The sequence below is a fragment of the Giraffa tippelskirchi genome, chromosome 8 (genome assembly GCF_054371585.1).
Source record: "Giraffa tippelskirchi isolate mGirTip1 chromosome 8, T2T-mGirTip1v1.2.pri, whole genome shotgun sequence".
Taxonomy (NCBI): Eukaryota; Metazoa; Chordata; class Mammalia; order Artiodactyla; family Giraffidae; genus Giraffa; species Giraffa tippelskirchi.
In genome coordinates, this window is record NC_137282.1 from 109,431,451 (window position 1) to 109,454,821 (window position 23,371).

At 39.1% G+C, this 23,371-nt stretch overlaps 1 protein-coding gene and 1 long non-coding RNA gene across 16 annotated transcripts in view; both read left to right on the forward strand.

The window, feature by feature from the left end:
- TNPO1 (transportin 1) overlaps nucleotides 1-23,371 on the forward strand; it is a 91,121-nt gene that overhangs the window by 22,629 nt on the left and 45,121 nt on the right. For 8 of the 15 annotated variants that reach the window (XR_014061777.1, XR_014061782.1, XR_014061780.1 and 5 more), the window contains exon 2: nucleotides 20,782-20,895. Coding sequence is in view for 9 of the 15 variants with exons in the window: in XM_081518519.1 (XP_081374645.1) it covers nucleotides 20,782-20,895 (114 nt within the window). In the remaining 6 variants the exon portion in view is untranslated. Of the gene's footprint in view, nucleotides 1-20,518; nucleotides 20,647-20,781; nucleotides 20,896-23,371 lie in introns of those variants that run through there. The other 7 variants (XR_014061778.1, XR_014061779.1, XM_081518522.1 and 4 more) reach the window with 2 other exon arrangements.
- LOC145516827 (uncharacterized) lies at nucleotides 4,472-13,480 on the forward strand. Its single transcript, XR_014061794.1, has 2 exons — nucleotides 4,472-4,872; nucleotides 7,800-13,480. It is a non-coding gene; the product is annotated as an uncharacterized LOC145516827 (long non-coding RNA).

Here is a 23,371-nt window from a genome sequence, read left to right on the forward strand (position 1 = left end):
GGTCCAGTTTCATTCTTTCACATGTGAACATACAGTTTTCCCTAAGTCTTGCCTGGTGGCTTTTATGGTAAAGAATCTGCCTGCAATGCAGGAGACCCAGGTTCAATCTCTGGGTCAGGAAGATCCTCTGGAGAAGGGAATGGCTACCCACTCCAGTATTCTTGCCTGGAGAACTCCATGGATAAAGGAGCCTGATGGGCTACAGTTCATGGGGTTGCAAAGAGTTGGACACAAGTGAGAGACTAACATCTAGTTTTCCCAGCATCATTTATTGAAGAGACTATCTTTTTCCCACTGAGTATTCTTGGCTCCTTTGTCAAGTATTATTGACTGTATATGCATGGGTTTATTTCAGGGCTCTCAATTCTGTTCCATTGGTCTGTATGTCTGTTTTTATGCCAGTACTGTTTTGATTTCTTTTGCTCTGTAGTACAGTTTGAAACCAAGAAGTGTGATGCCTCTAGCTTTCTTATTTTGCAGGATTGCCTTGACTAATTAGGGTCTTCTGTGGTTCCATACGAATTTTAGGATTTTTTTTTTCTCTATTTCTGTAAAGAAAAAAAAAGACATTGGAATCTCGAAAGAGATTGCAGTATCTCTGGATGGCTTTGGGTATTATGGACACTTTAGTAATATTCTCCCAGCCCATGAACTTGGCATATCTTTCTGTTTGTTTCTTCTTCAGTTTCTTTCATCAGTACCTTATCGTTTTCAGTGTACAGACTAGGGTCTCCTTCATTAAATTTATTCCTAAGTATTTTATTATCCTCTTTGATGGTATTGTAAATGGAACTGGATTTTTTTTTTCCAGACAATTTGTTGTTAATGTATAGAAGTACGTTGGTTTTTGCATGTTGGTTTTTTTTATCCTGTAACTTTACAGAATTCATTTATTAGTTTTTTGATAGAATCTTTATAATTTTCTATGTGTAATATCATGTCATCAGCAAAGAGAGACAAATTTACTTCTTCTTCTCTAATTTGGGTGCCTTTTACTACTTTTTTCCTTGCATGATTGCTCTAGTATTGTGTTGAATTGGAGTTGTGAGAATGGGCAGTCTTATTCCTGATCTTACAGAAAAAGTTTTCAATCTTTCATTATTGAGTATAATGCTACATGTGAGTTTGTCATTTATGACCTTTTTTATGTTGATATATGTTTCTTCTGTATCAAGTTTGTTGAAAGTTTTTATCATTAATAGATACTGGATACTGAATTCTGTATGTTTTTTCTGCCCCTGTTGACATCATTATTCATATCTTTCATTTTGTTAATGTGATATATCAAATTGATTGATTTGTGTGTGTTGAACCATCCTTTCATCCCAATTTCACTTGATTATGACATGATCTTTTGAAAGTGCTGTTGAATTTGGTTTGCTAGTAATTTGTTGAGTTTTTTTTTCTGTATCCATCAGAGATGTTGGCTTGTAGTTTTCGTCTAGTGTTCTTATCTGGTTTTCCAATCAAGGAAATGCTGACCTCATAAATTGCATTTGGAAGTGTTCTTTCCTCTTCATTTTTTGGTAAGAGAGAATTAATATTAATTCTTCTTTTAATGTTTGGTAGAAATCACCAGTGAAACCATCTGATCTTGATCTGGTCCTTGTTAGGATTCAGTCTGATTCAGTCAGCTTACTCATTATTGGTCTGTTCAGATTTTCTATTTCTTCATGATTCAGTGTGGTACATCATATGTTTCTGAAAATTTATGTATTTTTTCTAGTTTGTCCAATTTATTTGTGTAGAATGGTAGTCTCTGGTCATAGCAAGCACCCTGTTTCAACAACACAAGAGATGACTCTACACATGGACATCACCAGATGGTCAATACTGAAGTCAGATTGATTATATTCTTTGCAAACAAAGATGGAGAAGCTCTATACAGTCAACAAACACAAGACCGGGAGCTGACTGTGGCTTGGATCATGAACTCCTTATTGCCAAATTCAGATTTAAATTGAAGAAAGTAGGCAAACCACTAGCCATTCAGGTATGACCTAAATCAAATCCCTTAACGATTATACAGTGGAAGTGACAAATAGATTCAAGGGATTAGATCTGTTAGAGTGCCTGAAGAACTATGGATGGAGGTTCGTAACATTGTACAGGAGGCAGTGATAAAAACCATCCCCAAGAAAAATAAATGCAGGAAGGCAAAGTGGTTGTCTGAGGAGGTCTTACAAATAGCTGAGAAATGAAGAGAAGTGAAAGGCAAAGGAAAAAAGGAAAGATAAACCCATCTGAATGCAGAGTTCCAGAAAATAGAGAGAGAAGAAGGCCTTCCTAGTGAATAATGCAAAGAGAGGAAAACAATAGAATGGAAAGGATTAGAAATCTCTTCAAGAAAATTAGAGATACCAAGGGAACATTTCATGCAAAGATGGGCTCGATAAAGGACAGAAACATGAACCTACAGAAGCAGAAGCTATTAAGAAGAGGTGACAAGAGTACACAGAAGAACTGTACAAAAAAGATCTTCATGACCCAGATAACTACGATGGTGTGATTACTCACTTAGAGCCAGACATTCTGGAGTGCAAAGTCAAGTGAGCCTTAGGAAGCATCACTGCGAACAAAGCTAGTGGAGGTGATGGAATTCCAGTTGAGCTATTTCAAATCCTGAAAGAATATGCTGTGAAAATGCTGTACTCGATATGCCAGAAAATTTTGAAAACTCAGCAGTGGCCACAGGACAGGAAAAGGTCAGTTTTCATTCTAATCTCAAAGAAAGGCAACGCCAAAGAATGTTCAAACTCCTGCACAATTGCACTCATCTCACACGCTAGCAAAGTAATGCTGAAAATTCTCCAAGCTAGGCTTCAACATTACGTGAACCAAGAACTTCCAGATGTTCAAGTTGGAGTTAGAAAAGGCAGGGGAACCAGAGACTGCATCATACCCCTTTTACCATCTTTTTAAATACAGTAAACAGAATGCCAACATTCATTGGATCATAGAAAAAGCAAGAGAATTCCAGAAAAACATCTATTTCTGCTTCATTGACTATGCTAAAGCCTTTGACTGTGTGCATCGCAACAAACTGGAAAATTCTTAAAGAGATTGGTATACCAGACTACCTTACTTGCCTCCTGTGAAACCTGTATGCAGGTCAAGAAGCAACAGTCACAAATGGTCATGGAACAACAGACTGGTTCTTAATTGGGAAAGTAGTACGTCAAGGCTGCATATTGTTTGTCACCCTGCTTATTTAACTTATATGCAGAGTATATGGTGTGAAATGCTGGGCGAGATGAAGGACAAGCTGAAATCAAGATTGCCGGGAAAAATATCAATAACCTCAGATATGCAGATGACACCACCCTTATGGCAGAAAGCAAAGATGAACTAAAGAACCTCTTGATGAAGGTAAAAGAGGAGAGTGAAGAAGCTGGCTTAAAACTCAACATGCAAAAAATGAAGATCATGGCATCCCGTCCCATCTCTTCATGGCAAATAGATGGGGAAATAATGAAAACAGTGAGAGACTTTATTTTCTTGGGCTCCAAAATCACTGCAGTTGGTGACTGCAGCCTTGAAATTAAGACACTTGTTCCTTGGAAGAAAAGCCATGACAAACCTCTGCATGTTAAAAAGCAGAGACATTACTTTGCCAACATAGGTCCGTCTTGTCAAAGCTATGGTTTTTCCAGTAGTCATGTATGGATGGGAGAGTTGGACAGTAAAGAAGGCTGAGAGCTGAAGAATTGATGCTTTTGAACAGTGGTGTTGGAGAAGACACTTGAGAATCCCTTGGACTGCAAGGAGATCCAACCAATCCTAAAGAAAATCAGTCCTGAATATTCATTGGAAGGACTAATGCTGAAACTGAAGCTGCAATACTTTGGCCATCAGATGGGAAGAAGTGACTCATTAGAAAAGACCCTTATGTTGGGAAAGATTGAAAGCAGGAGGAGAAGGGGACAACAGAAGGCGAGATGGTTGGATGGCATCACCGACTCAATGGACCTTAGTTTGAGTAAGCTCTGGGAAATGGTGAAGGACAGGGAAGCCTGGGATGCTGCAGTCCATGGGGTTGCAAAGAGTCTGACATGACTAAGCAAGTGAGCAACAGATGGTAGTCTCTTGGGACCCTTTGTATTTCTGTGGTATCAGTTATAATGCCTCCACTTTCATTTATAATTTTAAGTTCTTGTTTAGGCTAGTTAAAGTTTTTTGTCAATTTTGTTTATCTTTTCAAAGAACCAACTCTTGATTTTGGTGATTTTTTTATTATTTCGTTTTTCACTGCTTCCTTTATTTCTGCTTTAATTTTTTAACTTCCCTTCTGCTAAACTGGGAGTTAATTTGTTCTTTTTCTAGTATCTTGAGGCATAGGGTAAAGTTTTTTATTTGACATCTTCATTTTTTTTCTTGATGTATGTGGTTATGGCTGTAAACTTACCTCTTAGAGCTGCTTTTGCTGCATCTCATAAGTTTTGGTGTGTTGTGTTTTTTCTTCATTTTGTCTGAAGATATATTTTTATACATTTTTAAATTTCTTTCTTGATCCATTAGTTGTTCAGTAATGTGTTCATTTCTATGTGTTTGTGAATTTTCCAGCTTTCTCCGTATTGTTGATTTGTAGTTTCATACCATTGTTGTCAGAAAAGATAATCGATATAGCTTCTATCTTGAATTTGTGGAGACTTGCTTAGTCGCCTGACATATGATCTAGCCTGGGAAGAGTTTCATGTGCACTTGAGAAGAGTGTGTGTTCCATTTCTATTGGGTGGAATGTTCTCTCAGTTCAGTTCAGTTCAGTCGCTAAGTCGTGTCCAACTCTTTGCGACCCCATGAAATGCAGCACGCCAGGCCTCTCTGTCCATCACCAACTCCCGGAGTCTACCCAAACCCATGTCCATCGAGTCAGTGATGCCATCCAACCATCTCATCCTCTGTCGTCCCCTTCTCCTCCTGCCCCCAATCCTACCCAGCATTAGGGTCTTTTCCAATGAGTCAACTCTTCGCATCAGGTGGCCAAAGTATTGGAGTTTCAGCTTCAGCATCAGTCCTTCCAATGAACACCCAGGATTGATCTCCTTTAGGATGGATCGATTGGATCTCCTTACAGTCCAAGGGACTCTCAAGAGTCTTCTCCAACACCACAGTTCAAAAGCATCAATTCTGTGGCGCTCAGCATTCTTCACCATCCAACTCTAACATCCATACATGACCACTGGAAAAACCATAGCCTTGACTAGACAGACTTTTGTTGGCAAAGTAATGTCTCTGCTTTTAAATATGCTATCTAGGTTGGCCATAACCTTCCTTCCAAGGAGTAAGCGTCTTTTAATTTCATGGCTGCAATCACCATCAGCAGTGATTTTGGAGCCCAAAAAAGTAAAGTCTGACACTGTTTCCACTGTTTTCCCATCTATTTCCCATGAAGTGATGGGACCAGATGCTATGATCTTAGTTTTCTGACCGTTGAGCTTTAAGCTAACTTTTTCACTCTCCTCTTTGACTTTCATCAAGAGGCTCTTTAGTTCTTCTTCACTTTCTGCCATAAGGGTGGTGTCATATGCGTATCTGAGGTTATTAATATTTCTCCCGGCAATCTTGATTCCAGCTTGTGTTTCTCCCAGCCCAGCGTTTCTCATGATGTACTCTGCATATAAGTTAAATAAGCAGGGTGACAGTATACAGCCTTGACGTACTCCTTTTCCTATTTGGAACCAGTCTGTTGTTCCATGTCCAGTTCTAACTGTTGCTTCCTGACCTGCATACAGGTTACTCAAGAGACAGGTCAGATGGTCTGGTATTCCCATCTCTTTCAGAATTTTCCACAGTTTATTGTGATCCACACAGTCAAAAGCTTTGGCATAGTCAATAAAGCAGAAATAGATGTTTTTCTGGAACTCTCTTGCTTTTTCGATGATCCAGCGGATATTGGCAATTTGATCTCTGGTTCCTCTGCCTTTTCTAAAACCAGCTTGAACATCTGGAAGTTCACGGTTCACATATTGCTGAAGCCTGGCTTGGAGAATTTTGAGCATTACTTTACTAGCATGTGAGATGAGTACAATTGTGCGGTAGTTTGAGCATTCTTTGGCATTGTCTTTCTTTGGGATTGGAACGAAAACCGACCTTTTCCAGTCCTGTGGCCACTGCTGAGTTTTCCAAATTTGGTGGCATATCAAGTGCAGCACTTTCACAGCATCATCTTTCAGGATTTGAAAGAGCTCAACTGGAATTCCATCACCTCCACTAGCTTTGTTCGTAGTGATGCTTTCTAAGGCCCACTTGACTTCACATTCCAGGATGTCTGGCTCTAGGTGAGTGATCACACCATCGTGATTATCTGGGTTGTGAAGATCTTTTTTGTACAGTTCTTCTGTGTATTCTTGCCACCTCTTCTTAATATCTTCTGCTTCTGTTAGGTCCATACCATTTCTGGAATGTTCTCTACATGTTTATTATGGCCATTTGGGCCTCTATGGGGGCTCAGATGGTAAAGAACCTGCCTGCAATGCTGGAGACCTGGGTTTGATCCCGGATTGGGAAGATCCCCTGGAGGAGGGCTTGGCAACCCACTCCAGGATTCCTGCCTGGAGAAGCCCCGTGGACAAAGGATCCTGGTGGGCTATATAGTCCATGAGGTCAAAGAGTCAGACATAACTGAGTGACTAAGCACATGGCCATTTATTCTGTAGTGTTTTTCAGCTCCACTGTCTCCTTATTTATCTGTGTGGATCTATCCTTTGTTAAGAGTAGAGTATTAAAATCCTGAACTATTACTGTATTGCTGTTTATTTCTTCTTTTAGTTCTGTGATTATATGATTTTTGTATTTAGGTGCTCTGATGCTGGGTACTATATATTTACAGTTGTTATATCTTTTTGATGGACTGATTCCTTTATGATTATATGATAAACTTTTTTTGTCTCTTTAGACCATTTTTAATTTCAAGTCTTATTTGTCTACTATAAGTATAGCTACTTCTACTTTCTTTTGGTTACCATTTTCTTGAGGGATCTTTTTCCATTTCTCAATCTACTTGTGTCCTAAGTCTCTTTTAGACAGCATATTGTGGATCTTGTGTGTTTTAAATTTTTTTTAGAAATTTTTCTCCACCATTCTGTCTTTTGATTGAATAATTAACTTATTTATGTTTAAGGTAATTATTGATATGTAAGGACTTACTGTTGCCATTTTGATAATTGTTTTCTGGCTGTTTTGTAAATTGTTTGTTCCTATCTTGCTGTCTTTGTGGTTTGATGACTTTTTGTAGTGTTACACTTTGAATCCTTTATCATACTCTTTTGTGTATTTACTATAGATTTTTCCTTTGTGGTAACCATCAGACTTACATAAGTATAACATCCTATTTTAAACTGATAACAACTTCAGAAGCATACAGAAACTTTACACTTCCACATATCTCCCTATCACATTTTAGATTACTGATGTTACAGTTTCCATATTTTTATATTACTTAACCACTATCAAAGTATTATAGCTATGGTTATTTTTAATACTTTGAAAAAAACTTTTAAACTAGAGTTGTAAATAAATACCACCATTAAAATGTCAAAGAACCTGTGTTTCATAATATATTTATCATTACTAGTGAATTTTATACATTTATATGTTTTTAGGATATTAATTAATATACTTTTATTTAATAAGCATTCTTTACAACTTGAAGAATGTTGTTTTATCATTTCTTGTTCTCAGTTCAGTTCAGTTGCTCAGTCGTGTCCGACTCTTTGCGACCTCATGAACCGCAGCACGCCAGGCCTCCCTGTCCATCACCACCTCCCAGAGTTTACCCAAATTCATGTCCATCAAGTCAGTGATGCCATCCAGCCATCTCATCCTCTGTCGTCCCCTTCTCCTCCTGCCCCCAGTCCTTCCCAGCATCAGGGTCTTTTCCAGTGAGTCAAGTCTTTGCATGAGGTGGCCAGAGTATTGGAGTTTCAGCTTCAACATCAGTCCTTCCAATGAACACCCAGGATTGATCTCCTTTAGGATGGACTGATTGGATCTCCTTGCAGTCCAAGGAACTCTCAAGAGTCTTCTCTAACACCACAGTTCAAAAGCATCAATTCTTGGGCGCTCAGCGTTCTTCACAGTCCAACTCTCAGATCCATACGTGACCACTGGAAAAACCATATCCTTGACCAGATGGACCTTTGTTGGCAAAGTAATGTCTCTGCTTTTTAATATGCTATCTAGATTGGCCATAACTTTCCTTCCTGGGTATAATATTCTTGGTTGACAAGTGTTTTTTCCCCTCAATATTGTGAATATGTCATTCCACTCTTTCCGGGCCTGCAAAGTTTCCATTGAGAAATCTGTTCTGTCTCATGGGGGCTCCCTTGTATGTTAAGAGTTGCTTTTCTCTTGCTGCTTTCAAAATTCTCCATTTATTTTTTACTTCTGACAGTTTAATTATAAATTTTTGATGTAGCCCTTTTCGCATTTAACCTATTTGAGTTTTGGATGTTCATTTCTCTCCCCAAGCTTGGGAAGTTTTCAGCCATCTAACCCAAATCTTAGCCTTTACTAACCAGCTGACCTCTGGCAAGTTGCTTAACCTAACTGAAACTGTTTCCTCAACTCACTAAACTCAGTTTAGTTTTGAAAATTAGAGATAAAATATGACAGTACTTTGAAAATTATTAAGCAGTCTATTTACCTGAAACCACTTGGCAATGATCAGTTGGCATTCTGAAGTGGAATTGACAATCATGTTGTTAAAAGGACGTTTTTCTTAAATTGATATCGTGGAAATAAAAACCATGCTAGAGTACAGTTAACATGTTCATTGAGAATAGTCAGTTGAATGTAGCAATGGGAATATCTCTAGTAAAGCTCATTAATGAATATACAATGCTAAAGAATCAGGGACCTAATTTACTTACTTTGTATATTTGTATTTTAATGTGTGGGCTTCTTACTTAGAAAGGTTTTCTTTCACTTTTATGAATGTCTTAATATTGCCATTTGAAGAAAGATGTGATTATTATTTGCCAGATAAGTTGATTTGATATATGAATTTAAATCATATTTGGCCAGTCAAGAACCATAATTGTCTAGTGTGTTTTACTTAATAGTTTACTTAATGTATTTAATTTATATAATGACAACTTATTTTGTCCCCCTGTATCTTGACTAAGTTTCAGTTTCTAAAAACCTAAGTGCAACTCCTTACTAAACTCCTTGAATAAATTAAATGACCATTGTACTTCATAGCTTCCAATACATACAGTCCTACCAAGTAGTGGAAATTGTGATGTGACTTTAAACAACATGTTCTTATGTTTTGGTTTTCATCAAAGACGTTTTTCTAGTGGTTGGAATATTTTCATATTAATCAGTACAGTCAGCATGCTTCCTCTTTCTTCTGTTTTCTGTCATGGTACACTATGACATTGCTGCTCATTAGGATAAGAAATTCATAAAAATTGCCAAGAGCAGATTTATTAAGTTAATATAATGATTCTCAACTGGCTGTATATTGGAACCACCTGGGAGTTATTTAAACATATCCATGCCTGGGTCTTAGGTCCCACTCCTATGTAGAATCATAGGGAACAGGCATCATATTTTATTAAGCCCCCAATGAGTATAATGTGCACTTAGGACTGAGAACCACTGGTTTAAATAACTTAACGTACAGGGAGAGTGAGACCAATTGTGATATAGTTAAATCTTGTTTTAAAAGTCAACAGAAAATTGGTATTTTAATGATTAAAATTATGTAACTGGAAGTTAAGTATATGGGAAGTATTACTCCTGTCAGCCTTTTATTTTGTTGTATAATAAAAAGTTTGTATTCTGAAAAGCAAAGTGTAGTTATCATACCTGAACTTAAAGAAAGGAGACCCTTGAGTAACAGAGCTTTTGAGTTCTTGATAATTCATGAAATAGAAAAAGATAAGCCTACCTATGAACTCTAGACCCAAGAGTCCTGTTAAGGGTTAGTCACATGTTCATGAGGTGGCAGAGTGAGAATAATATGGCAGCATGGTTCAGTGCACAGGCTCCGGAGTTCGGTGGGTCTGAGCTTGAGTCTTGCCTTTGTTCTTTACTATCTTTATAACCTTGGACACATTACTCAACTTGTCCGAAGTCTGTAACTCTTCTACAAAGTGGGGATAAAATAGTAATCCCTACTCATGGAATTAAATGAGATCATGCATTTATATCATTTAGTATATTTACTGGCACATAGACGTGCTCCATAAAAAAGATAACCGGGTTGCTTATTACTAGACACAGTCCAGACTTGGGTTTGCCACATACTGGCTGGGCAAGCTACTTAACCTCTTTGAACTTCAGTTAACATAAAGTGGAGTTAATATCTACCTCATAGTGCTGCTGTGAATATTAAGTAAACTGAACTATATATAAGAACTAACTGATTGTAGATTAGAGTGAGTTTTGAGATCAAGTTTTCCTTCTTGTCACCTACTCATTTTGATACTTGTCTTTTTTTTTAAATGTTTGTAAACTTTAGCACTTGAGTTGCATGTCTGGTCATCTTCAGAGGTCTTCCTGAAAGGGCACTCTAAGAATACATTTATTTAAATCTTCCATAATACTTATTTTCCATTTCCTTTTTTTCCCGTTAATCTTTCAGCTCTTAGATGACAATAAATTGTGAAGTCAGAGGATTGTAATTTTAACCTCTTAGCATAATTTTTCCAAGTGGTGAACAAGATGCTAATCAATAAGTCAAGAACTGTTTAAACCTACTATGTGTCTAGCACCATGTAACACCAGAGGGTCCATATGCTGTCATCCCTGCCCTTAAATCTAGTTGAGCTCATTTCCTCAAGTAGCTGGGCCTCAATGGTTACTTTTGCTTTTTCCTCTCTTCTTTTTTGATCCTTAATCTCTGATTACTTTATAGAATCTCTTAAAGAACCTTCTAGTTCTACTGATATCTTTTATTTACCAAGCCTGTTGACATTTCATTCTCTAACATTAAAAAAACCTCATTTTTAACAAGTTTTAATAATTAGCTACCTTTAGACTTTTCCTTTGTCCCCTTCATACCTGAAATTTGGTTCAATTTCTTCTAAAAGTTTTATTAAATAACTTCTTAAAAAATAGCATGATCTTTTTAGCTCTGTAGGCATCTCTGATTTTTTTTTCTTCTTGTTCACATAGTATTTTTTTGTAAAAAACCAGTATGAGAGACATTTTATTTTGAAAGATCTGATTCACATTCAGCAAATGATTCAGCAAATTACTTAAGCTGTATTTTGATTTATCTGCTTGTCAAATGAAGATAATACTTACCACCTACTTACAAGAAAGGGATGTTGTGAAGATTAGACTTAGAATGTTCTGAACTCATTTACTCAAGTGCTATTAAAATAGCTCATTTTTATTTTCACACTATATACATACTGCTGTTTTATATCTATTATTTTTATAATAGTGAAATATGATTTTTACTTTTCTCTTTCACCTCACTACTAAGATATCAAATGGTTCTTCAGTCTCCATGGACTGTAGCCTGCCAGGCTCCTCTGTCCATGGAGTTCTCCAAGCCAGAATACTGGAGTGGGTAGCTAGCTGTTCCCTTCTCCAGGAGATCTTCCCAACCCAGGGATTGAACCCAGGTCTCTTACATTGCAGGCAAATTCTTTACCCACTGAGCCACCAGGGAAGCCCAAAGATATCAAATAGTTCTTTAGTATACAAATGGTTTTCTTTATTATTAGCTTCCAGGTTACAGAAATTGATGTTTCTGTTTAAAAGGCAGTCCTATCAGGGGCCTAGAGACTGAACTCTGGAACCAGATTAGTTGGGTTTGAGTCATGGCTTGTCATTTACTGTGTAACCTTGGGCAAGTAACTTCTCTGTGCCTCAGTTTACTGATCTATAAAATGTAGTTAATATCTTATAGACTTCTGAGGAATAAGTAAGTTACATAGTTCTTAGGGCGTTGCTGGAAGTCAAAGAAAATATTAGCTATCACTATAATAGACAAAATAATAAGATGTGCTTAAATTTTTCATATTTAAATCCTAGAATTTTTGGTAGTATTTTGGCTCCTTCTGAAACATGACAGCCCTTCCTCTAGCAAACTGAACTCCATTTTAAATGCAAATTGGACAGTTAGGTATTCCTGTGACTCCTCCTGCACCTCAAGTGATTTTCCTACACTGCAGCCTGATGGGTTTTTTAAAAACTAATTTTTATTTTAAAAATATTATGCTTATTCTAGAAATTAACATAATACTGCACAGCAGAAGATGACCCTGTCCTTCCCCATTTCTGCTTCCTAGGAGGAGTAGTCCTTTTCCATATTTTTATTTGATCATATCTTTTATAACTTGCAGTTATGAGTTTATAACCGTCTTCACAAGTTTTCTATTAGCCATAGGATAAAGTCCAAACTTCCTTACATAGTAGTCTGTGAAGTCTTCCTAGCCCTACCTTCATCTCACTTTCTCACAGTCTTTTGTTAATTCCTATTAGATCTCAGGTAAAAAGTCACTTCCTCAAGGAATTCCTTTCCCGACCTCCTAACTGACCTCTTGGCATAATGTCCCCACAGCCCTTTGTACTATCCCCTACTGTGGTCATTCTCCACTGAGGCAGTGCTGCTCTCTGGGGGGACAGGCTAGTAACTAAGGGGCTCCATCACTTAGCAGGTGGAGCTGAGGAGTGCTTATGTTCATCTTTAAGAATTGTCTAGAGCCTTGAATGACTTCTGAATGTTCCATTAGGGAATCACATAGGTGAGAAACATCTGTTATAGCTGTCAGAGTCTAAAGCCTAACTTAGTTTCACATTTGCACATGGAACTTTTTGCAGGATTTTAATTAAATGTTGAGTTTTCCAGGAATAAAACTACTGTATTATTCGAAGGAAGATTACTCCAAGAATTGGAACTCTACCAAAGAATTGGTCACCATTTTGGGAAATCATGTCACTGATGGCAACATTTATCACATTCATAGTGATTCTCCATATTAGGTAGAAACATCTTACTGCTCAGTAAATATTTGTTTGAATTTAATTGAAATTAGGAGAGAAAAATATGGGAGAAAAGCAGTTATTTCTTCCTAGCACAATGTATTTTCTTTCCTCTCTTTTCCTGTTGTACTTCATTCATATGCTTCATTTGTAGACAATACATCTGACTCTGTCACTGAATGAGAACTTTGGGCAAGATCGGTATTTTACTTACTTTGAATCTCTCATGCTCACTGAGTACGTGGTAGTTGCTCAGATTGATTGACTTAATGGACAAGAGTAGTATTTTAGTAATTAACAAGATATTTATTCAGCAAATACTTAATAAATTACTATAGTGATTCAAAAAGGGCAAAAAGGTAGTCACTGCTCTCAAGGAACACATGATGTGTTGCTAAGACAGACCTGGAAATAATTATAATATGGCTGTTTGTGAAATGGAAATAGCCACAAACTGTAGATCTGTGATGAAAAAAAAAAAAATCAGTACTTAAGTCTTGTGGAGAGGCCCTACAATAATGTTACAGAAAAGAAATAGTATCCAATATCAATCGTAGTGCCAAGGAAGACTCTTAGTAAATACTTGGAAACTGAGGAAATGAGCATATCTCTGATGAGTGAGATGGAGTTTGCCAAATGGTCAGATGTAAAGCGGGCATTCCAGTTCTTCCCTGGTAGCTCAGTGGTAAAAACAAAAATCTGTCGGCCAGTGCAGGAAACACAGGTTTGATCCCTGGTCCGGGAAGATCCCACATGCTGTGGAGCACCAAAGCCCGTGCGCCATGACTCTAGAGCCTGGAAACCGCAACTACCTGAGCCCCTGCGCTGGAGAGCCTGTCCTCCACAGCGAGAGAAGCCACCACGATGATAAGCCCACGGACTGTGACCAGAGAGTAGCCCCTGCTCCCCAGAACTAGAGAAAAGCCCATGGAGCCACGAAGACCCAGCATAGCCAAAACTAAATAAATAAAATTATTAAAAACACATAGGGCTTTCCAGAGAGGCAGTCCCTCTTCAGAGACTTAGAGGTATGAGAGGCGCAGTTGGTATTACTGGAGCATAAAAGTTGGACGTTGAATTGTAAGAGATAAAGCTGTCCTTGGAGGTGATGGGCTAGATCATGAAGGGCCTCTTCCATGAAAAAGAAGAAGTTAGATTTTATGTTGCAGGCAGCAGAAAATCATTGATGTAACAAGCAAAACTACTAAATTTCAAACCATACTGTATGCCAGGCAAGTACCTATAATCCTATTACATTACAGAGTCAGTATATTCTCATAGTTGGGAAACTGAGGCTCAGAGAGATTAATTTATCTTGCCTAGGTTTTTCACAGCTACTAAATGAAAGAACTAGGGTTTAAATTTAGGTTGGTTGAGTCCAGACCTCCTGTCTGCTTTTTAAACTAGATTTTACAACACCTGTAGAAGGGGAGAAAAACAGATATTTTTACTTTTCAACTAGTCTGACTTCTTTACCTCCCATCAGCTCTGGTAAATTCAAGTTTTTCATGTAAATTCAAGTTCTTAACAGTTTAGGACTCAAGTTTTAGTCTTCTGAAGACTACAGTTATCTCACAGTTACTTACCTCTTGCAAACTTTTTATTCTGGTGCCATCTTCTATATAGATAATTCAAATAACTGTCTTGGTTTTTATTGAAATGCCATTTGTGGGGGAGGGGGGACTCACCATTGAATGTCATGGACCAATCAGCATGATTTGTGTACTATTGAAAGAGAAAAATTTGAAGTACAATTCCATTTCTGAAACATTTCTGAGTCTTCAGTATGTAAACAGAATAGTAATTATTTTAAGAAAATTTAATATTAATCTTGATGTCCTGTTTAATTTATATATATGTAGTTCACTGCTTAAGTAAATGATTTCTACCTCATAATCCTGGTGTACACATTTAGCTTGAAATACTTCAGATGTTATCCAAGTAACCCTGAGATATCTCTGGCTACCTTAAGGTACGATTCTCCTAATTTTAATGACTGTTACTGTAGTAAGTCCTGGAGATAAGAGATGGCAGTGGTTGCACGATAGTGAAAATGTACGTAATGCCACTAAGCTGTACACTTTAAATGGTTAAAATGCTAAATTTTGTAGTATGTATATTTTGTTATTGTTGCTGTTGAGTCACTCAGTCGTCTGACTCTCTGCCACTCCATGGACTGCAGCATGCAAAGATTCCCTGTCCTTCACTGTCTCCCAGGGTTTGCTCAGACTCATGTCCATTGAGTTGATGATGCCATCCATCCAGCTCATTCTGTCACCCTCTTCTCCTCCTGCCCTCGATCTTTCCTAGCATCAGGGTCTTCTCCAATGAATCGGCTCTTAGCATCAGGTGGACAAAGTATTGGCTTCAGCATCAGTCCTTCCACTGAATATTCAGGGTTGATTTCCTTTAGGATTGACTGGTTTGATTTCCTTGCAGTCCAAGGGACTCTCAGGAATCTTCTCCAGTACCACAATTCAAAAGCATCAATTCTTCAGTGCTCAGCCTTCTTTATGGTTCACCTCTCACATCTGTATATGACTGCTGGAAAGAGTCGTGTCTGACTCTTTGCGACCCTGTGGACTGTAGCCAGCCAGGCTCCTCTGTCCTTGGGATTTACCAGACAGAAATACTGGAGTGGGTTGGTGTTCCCTTCTCCAGGCGATCTTCCCAACCCAGGGATCGAACCCACGTCTCTTAATGTCTCCTGCATTGACAAGTGGATTCTTTACCACTAGCACCACACAGGAAGCCATAGCTTTCACTCTATGGACCTTTGTCAGCAGAGTGATGTCTCTGCTCTTTAATATGCCATCTAGGTTGGTCATAGCTTTTCTTCCAAAGAGCAAGAGTCTTAATTTCATGGCTGCAGTCACCATCTGCAGTGATTTTGGAGCCCAAAAAAATAAAGTCTGTTTCCATTTTTTTTCCCATCTGTTTGTGATGGGACAGGATGCCATGATCTTTGTCTTTTGAATGTTGAGTTTTAAGCCAGATTTTTCACTCTGCTCTTTCACCTTTCATCAAGAGACTGTTTAGTTTCTCTTCACTTTCTGCCATAATGGTGGTGTTGTCTACATATCTGAGGTTATTGATATTTTTCCCCGCAATCTTGAATCCAGCTTGTGCTTCATCCAGCCTGGCATTTCTCATGATGTACTCTGCATAAAAGTTAAATAAGCAGAGTGACAGCATATAGCCTTGATGTACTCCTTTCCCAGTTTTGAACCAGTCCATTGTTCCATGTCCAGTTCTAATTATTGCTTCTTGACTTGCATACAGGTTTCACAGGAGGCAGGTAAGGTGGTCTGGTATTCCTATCTCTTTAAGAATTTCCCACAGTTTGTTGTAATCCATACAGTCAAAGGCTTTAGTATAGTTAATGAAGAAGTAGTCAGTGTTTTTCTGGAATTCCTTTGCTTTTTCCATGATCCAACGGATGTTGGCAATTTGATCTCTGGTTCCTCTGTCTTTTCTAAATCCAGGTTGTACATCTGGAAGTTTTCAGTTCACATAATGTTGAAACCTAGCTTGAATGATTTTAAACTTTACCTTGTTAGCATCTGACTTGAACGCAGTTGTGCAGGAGTTTGGACATTCTTTGGCATGGCTCTTCTTTGAAAACTGACCTTTTCCAGTCCTGTGGCCACTCACTACTGAGTTTTCAAATTTGCTGACATATTGAGTGCAGCACTTTAACAGCATCATATTTTAGGATTTGAAATAGCTCAGCTGGAATTCTACCACCTCCATTAGCTTTGTTCTTAGTAGTGCTTTCTAAAGCGCACTTGACTTCAACACTCCAGGATGTCTGGCCCTAGGTAAGTGACCACACCACATGGTTATCCATATAACCATGGATATAGTTCTTTTGTGTATTTTTGTATCATTCTTTTGTGTATTCTTGCCCACCTTTTCTTAATCTCTTCTACTTCTGTTAGGTTCTTGCTGTTTCTGTCCTTTATTGTGTCCATCTTTGCATGAAATATTCCCTTGGTATCTCCCAATATTCTTGAAAAGATCTCTGTCTTCCCCATTCTGTTGTTTTCCTCTATTTCTTTGCATTGTTTACTTAAGAAGGCTTTCTTATCTCTCCTTGCCATTCTCTGGAACTCTACATTCAGTTGGGTATACCTTTCCCTTTCCCCTTTGCTTTTCTCTTCTTTTTTCAACTATTTGTAAGGCTTCCTCAGACAACCAATTTGCCTTCTTGCATTTCTCTTTCTTTGGGATGGTTTTGATCACCACCTCCTGTACAGTGTTAGGAACCTGCATCCATAATTCTTCAGACACTGTGTCTACCAGATCTCATCCCTTGAATCTATTCGTCACCTCCACTGTATTCTCATAAGGGATACATTTAGGTCATACCTGAATGGCCTTGTGGTTTTCCCTATTTTCTTCTGTTTAAGCCTGAATTTTGCAATCCAAACCACAGTCAGCTCCTGGTCTTGTATTTTGCTGACTTTGTGGAGTTTCTCCATCTTCAGCTGCAAAGAATATAATCAATATGATTTCAGTATTGACCATCTGGTGATGTCCACATGTAGTGTTGTCTCGCGTGTTGTTGGAAGAGGATGTTTGCAGTGACCAGGTGTGTCCTCTTGGCAAAACTCTGTTAGCCTTTGCCTTGCTTCATATTGTACTCCAAGGCCAAACTTGCCTATTTCTCCAGGTATCTCTTGACTTCCTACTTTTGCACTCCAATCCCCTATAATGAAAAGGACCTCTTTTTTTGGTGTTAGTTCTAGAAGGTCTTATAGGTCTTCATAGAACCATTCAACTTCATCTTCTTCAGCATTAGTGATTGGGGCATGGGCTTGGATTTCTATGATATTGAATGGTTTGCCTTGGAAACAGACAGAGATCATTCTGTCGTTTTTGAGATTGCACCAAAGTGCTGCATTTCAGACTCTTTTGTTGACTATGAGGGCTACCCCAATTCTTCTAAGGGATTCTTGCCCACAGTAGTAGATATACTGGTCATCTGAATTAAATTCACCCATTCCAATCCATTTTAGTTCACTGATTTGTAAAATGTTGATGTTCACTCTTGCCATCTCCTGCTTGACCAGATCCAATTTACCTTGATTCATGGACCCAACATTCCAGGTTCCTATGCAATATTATTCTTTACAGCATAAGACTTTCATCAGACTTTACAGCATCAAACTTTACTTTCACCACCAAGACACATGTACAACTGAGCATCGTTTCCACTTTGGCCCAGCCTCTTCATTCATCTGAAGCTATTTCTTCACTCTTTCCCAGTAGCATATTGGACCACCTACTGGCCTGGGGGACTCATCTGGTGTCATATCTTTTTTGCCTTTTCATACAGTTCATGGAGTTCTTGAGAAGGCAATGACAACCCACTCCAGTACTCTTGCCTGGACAATCCCGAGGACGGAGGAGCCTGGTAGGCTGCAGTCCATGGGGTTGCACAGAGTCAGACACGACTGAGCGACTTCATTTTCAATTTTCACTTTCATGCATTGGAGAAGGAAATGGCAACCCACTCCAGTGTTCTTGCCTGGAGAATCCCAGGGACGGAGGAGCCTGGTGGGCTGCCGTCTATGGGGTCGCACAGAGTCGAACACAACTGAAGCGACTTACTAGCAGCAGCAGCATGGAGTTCTTAAGGCAAGAGTACTGGAGTGGTTTGCCATTCCCTTCTCCAGTGGACCATGTTTTGTCAGAACTCTCCACCAATGTGCATCTATTAAAAAATGAAAAGTTAAATCTATATGTAGTGGCCTGGAATGATGGCCATTCAATATTATGTGTTTAAAAGTTGTAGAGTTATTTAATAATAGAGTGTAGTATGTGGCATGATCCTAAAATACAAACCAGAACTATGTATATGTTTGAGAATAGAGAAAGGTGCAGATGGATTCGTATCAAACTGGTAAAACTGATTCTGTTAGGGCAGTAAGTTTAGTGATGGAATTAAATTAACTTTTTGTACAACCATGTTGTTCGATATGTTGTAATATGTTTTTGTAATTTTTTTTGAAATTTCTGAAGTAGAAAAGTCAGGAGGGAAGGGGGAGTTGTCTTTAACGATAGAAATTACAATAGGGATCACAGTGTGAGTTGTTGACCAAGAATGGTACAAGAGAAACCGTGGTACTAGTAGTGATCTTTATCTTGATGCAGATGTTGGTTACACCAGGTGTATTCACTTTATAAATGTCCATCTAGTTTGTATGCTTATGATTTGTACAGGTTATTGCACATATCAATTAAATGTTTATTAAAATTATGGCACAGAAATACAATGGAATACTTTGTTTTTAAAAATACTTCAAATATTTAATGATATATGGAATTGGCCCAGAAACAACAGTCTCATCATTATAAAATATATAAACACACAGAATGAAAATTCCAATAAAAACATGGCAATATTATTAATAGATATTATATCCAGATACCACTTTTTTTGTTTGGGGGGTTAGGGGGTTGGGTCATTGAGGAAGTTGGTAGAATTTGGTAAAGAAAACCAGATTACAGGATATTAAGCAGAAAATAAAAGTGAAGGAGCGAGGGATCAATTTGTTTTTACAAATATAAGAAAGAAAAACAGTACTAACTAGAGAGGTGTACTGTAAGGTCAGGTAATTTTTTTTTAACGCCAGCTAGGAATAGACTCCTACTAGGAAGGGACTAATTTCAGATTTCAAACTATCAAGTATAATAGCAGATCGTTATGAAAAAGCCTCTCCTTCAGCAAATTCATGCTGAATTACAAATAATTCATGCGGATACTTTTGTTTCTGTTAAAGCATTTAAAGAAACTGTCATTGATAGGATAGTTTCCATTGATTATAGTAGATGCAACTCAGTAGTTTAAGAAACCTGTATTCTCCTCCTAGTTTTAACTAACTATTGTAATTTCCTCTGATCTTTTTGCTCTACAGTTACCACCCGGTGGGGGGGGGGGTGTTGCAAATAATGTCTCCTCCCGCCAGAGTGATAATAAAATAAGAAAATGTATGTGAAAACACATTGATAGAATTAAACACTATCCAGTTTTAAAGTTATATTCTTTTTCTTGTTTTTTCTTCAGCCCAAAATCATTAGTTGTGAATATGGTTATTTCAGGTGGAGTTTATTTAACTTAAAGAGTTCAAAAGTTGAAGTTTATGAAAGAATGCATTTTTTCAGTCGTTTTGCAAATGTAAATGCAACATGTAGTAAGTGTGAGTTGTGATGCAATCCACCTTTAATATTTTAGACTAAATATTAGTGTTTAGTACTTTATATATCAAATTTAAATATAAACATTTGTTATTTCTTCTAAGTATTGTTGAACCATCAGGGGAATTATCCGGCTTTTTTCCCTATTAACAGTCATCCTTAATTATTAACCATGTTAATTTAAAATGATTAAAATCCCAAATCAGATCTCCAGGTGTCTCGCAGGGGTTTTGCTTTTTTTAGATTAGCCCTTAAATCAGTAATAATCTGGGTGGAACTAGAGTTGGGTTAGGTTGGAGAAAACTGCGTGGCACTAGGACCCAGGGGGCTCCCGTGAGCGGATCTAGGGGCCAGATTGCAAATTCGCGGTGACTCAGTCTGGTCGGCTCCTTGCGCTCAGCGGCCGCGGCGGCAGCAGCAGACATTGGCGGCCGAGCTGCTAGGATCAGTTCCCCCGGGTTTCACCGTCCGAGACTTCCTTCGGGGCGCCCCAGGCAGGTCCGAGGCGTCCGGGGAGCGCAAGGGTCGTTGTGGCGGGGAGGAGGGGGGGGTGCTCGGCGCGGGAAGCCCTCGGGCCTGTGCACGGGGAGTAACATTTGCTCCGTCTCTTCCTGTGTCTGGCTTTATTTGCAGCAAACCAAGATGGAGTATGAGTGGAAACCTGACGAGCAAGGGCTTCAGCAAATCCTGCAGCTGCTGAAGGAGTCCCAGTCCCCCGACACCACCATCCAGAGAACCGTGCAACAAGTATCCTTTGCGAGGCCTGCCGCCGCCCGCGCCGGGCCCGCTCTCGGCGGCCGGGAGGCTCCGCCGCCCCTCCCCCCCGCTCCCCGGATCCCTCCGCCCTCCGCGCGCCGCCCGCGAGCGAGGCCCGCCCGCCGCCGCCCCTGCCCGGCGCCTCGCGCACGCGGCCCTCGTGCCCCGAGCCCAGGGCGCCGCCTGGGCCGGCGGCTTCCGGCCACGGGAGGCCGGGGGCGCCGGGCCGCCGCCCGCGATCGCGACATGTGCGCCGGCCGGGCGCCACGTCCTCGCTCGCGGCGGGCCGGTCGGGAGGGCGGAGCGGCTGGGTGCCGGCGCGGACCCCCGGCGAGCCGGCCCACACAATGCGGCGGGGGCGGCGGGCGAAGCGAGGGGCCGGGCGGGCGCGCTTCGTGCGCGCCCGCGCTCGCCGGCCTGAGTGGGGTGGAGCCGGCGCGGGGTTTGAACTCCATGGGTGTTGGGCCCGGGGTTTCTTCCAGGCCCTTGTCCTGAAGAGCTGGCGACCTAGGAGTGAGGGCTCCCAGGACTCACCTCGGGGCTGCTCAGGCTAACACCTGTTGCGAGCTCCCTGCCTCCCAAGTGAGAAATCTTTGGCTCGAGACGGTCTGCTCAATTACCCAAGTCTTGACCGAGTTTGCTGGTGTAGCGGTCCTGTCGCTACGGCTTTACAGGCAGAAAGGCTTAAGAGAAGAACCAGAACCTCTGCTGTGTGTGCTCTCTGCAGTGCCCTAAACTGCGGTCAAATGGAGAGCTCTTCCTGCATCTAATAAAGGAAACAAATTCACCCGATCATAAAATAACTTTTAAGATGAAGTTAATTGTTTAAGAACTTCAGTCTGTGCAAAAAATGCCTCTTAATTTTTATTGTTAATAAACAAGGAAAATTGGTTAGTATGGAATTTGGTAAGCTCTTTTGGTGTAGTTTGGACTTACTTAAATTTAAAATGCTATAAACTTGGGGTTAAATCGGATTACTTGAGAAGCTCTGGTAAATAAAGTTTCTCAAAGTACTGCATTGCTGTAACTTAAAATCTCGAATAGGCGAGTAAGTATCTAGTCTTTTGGTTAATTAATACTTATTATTTTAAAATACAGATGTTAATTATTTAGGTCTGCTTGTTTTGGTGGGTTTTTTTTTTTAAGCCATTTTGCTAGATACTGCTCGTACTGAGGGAATCGAAGTTGGTTTGGGGTGTATTGGAGCTTGTATTTGAAACATTGCTGTTGCTAAGTCTTAATTTGTGTTGTCACAGCTTTAGAAATGATAGAAGTTGATTTTTGATGAATTATAGGTGTTAGTATGACAGTTAAGTTAGCCAAGTCCCAAACCACATTGTAATTTATTCTGTAGCATTGTATATCATAATTTCTTATTTTAGTGTGTTATTTATTAAGTACTCTTTGCATTCTCAGTACTGTGCGTAGGCTAAGAATCAAATTTACAGTTCATGCTGTATGCCTGGAGCATAGTATGCTGTCAGCATAAGGAACAATTTAAATTTCAGTAGATAAAGGTTAATAGTATTTTAAAAATACACACTGCTCTATATTTTCAAAGTGCCTAATGATGACCTTGTTTTTTGTCTCCTTAGGAAAGAATGTAATTACTGTTTTTGTATAGACTTGAGCACTTTTAGAAAAACTGTTATAGTATTATGGATAGATAGCTCAAGTTCTAAGGAAGTAAACCTTATTAGGAAGTATTTATGAAAAATTATTAGCATATCAGCGTAGTGTTAATCTTGGCTGTTCACTAAAAAAAATTCACTAGGGTTTTTTGGTCAAAGAAAGTACACCTTCTAGAGAAATGTATTTTGATAGTTCATTTATGTTCCGGCCACTGAACACTGAGAATATTCTAGTGTATGATAAATAGCTGATATGGTGTGCCTGGAGTTTGTATAGAGGATTTAATTTAAAGATTTAGGTCTGCTGAGAAAATTCTAATAAAACCCAATTAGAGGTGTTATTAAAAAGCATATTAGGGTTTAAAAGGGCATGAAGGGAGACAGTAGAGCATTATGTCACTTGTTGCCTGTCAGCAGGATGAGAACCTGCGCATGTGTGTCACTGGCAATGGTAGGTCTTGGGGGGGAGCAGGGAGGAGGGGAGAGGGGATAATTGTAGAACTACTGCAGTGCAGTAATTTCATAATAGTGACTTTATATAATAAGATTTGATATGTAGACTTGTACATAAATAGCATTTCACCTAAATTTCTTGAATTCTGAAGAAAAAAGTAATAAAAGTTTAAAAGGCGATTTTTATAAGGTTAATTTCAGTAAGTGAACTCTGAAAGACTTGTTTTTGTTCATTTGGAATGCTTTTCATTTTTGTCATTATTTTATACTTTAATACCTTTCTGATTAGGGTTTGTTGTTTTGTGTTTTTTTACGTTCAAATAAATCAAAGAAATTGTTTTGAAAATCTTTTTCGTACATTGTGCACATGTACTGAAGATGGA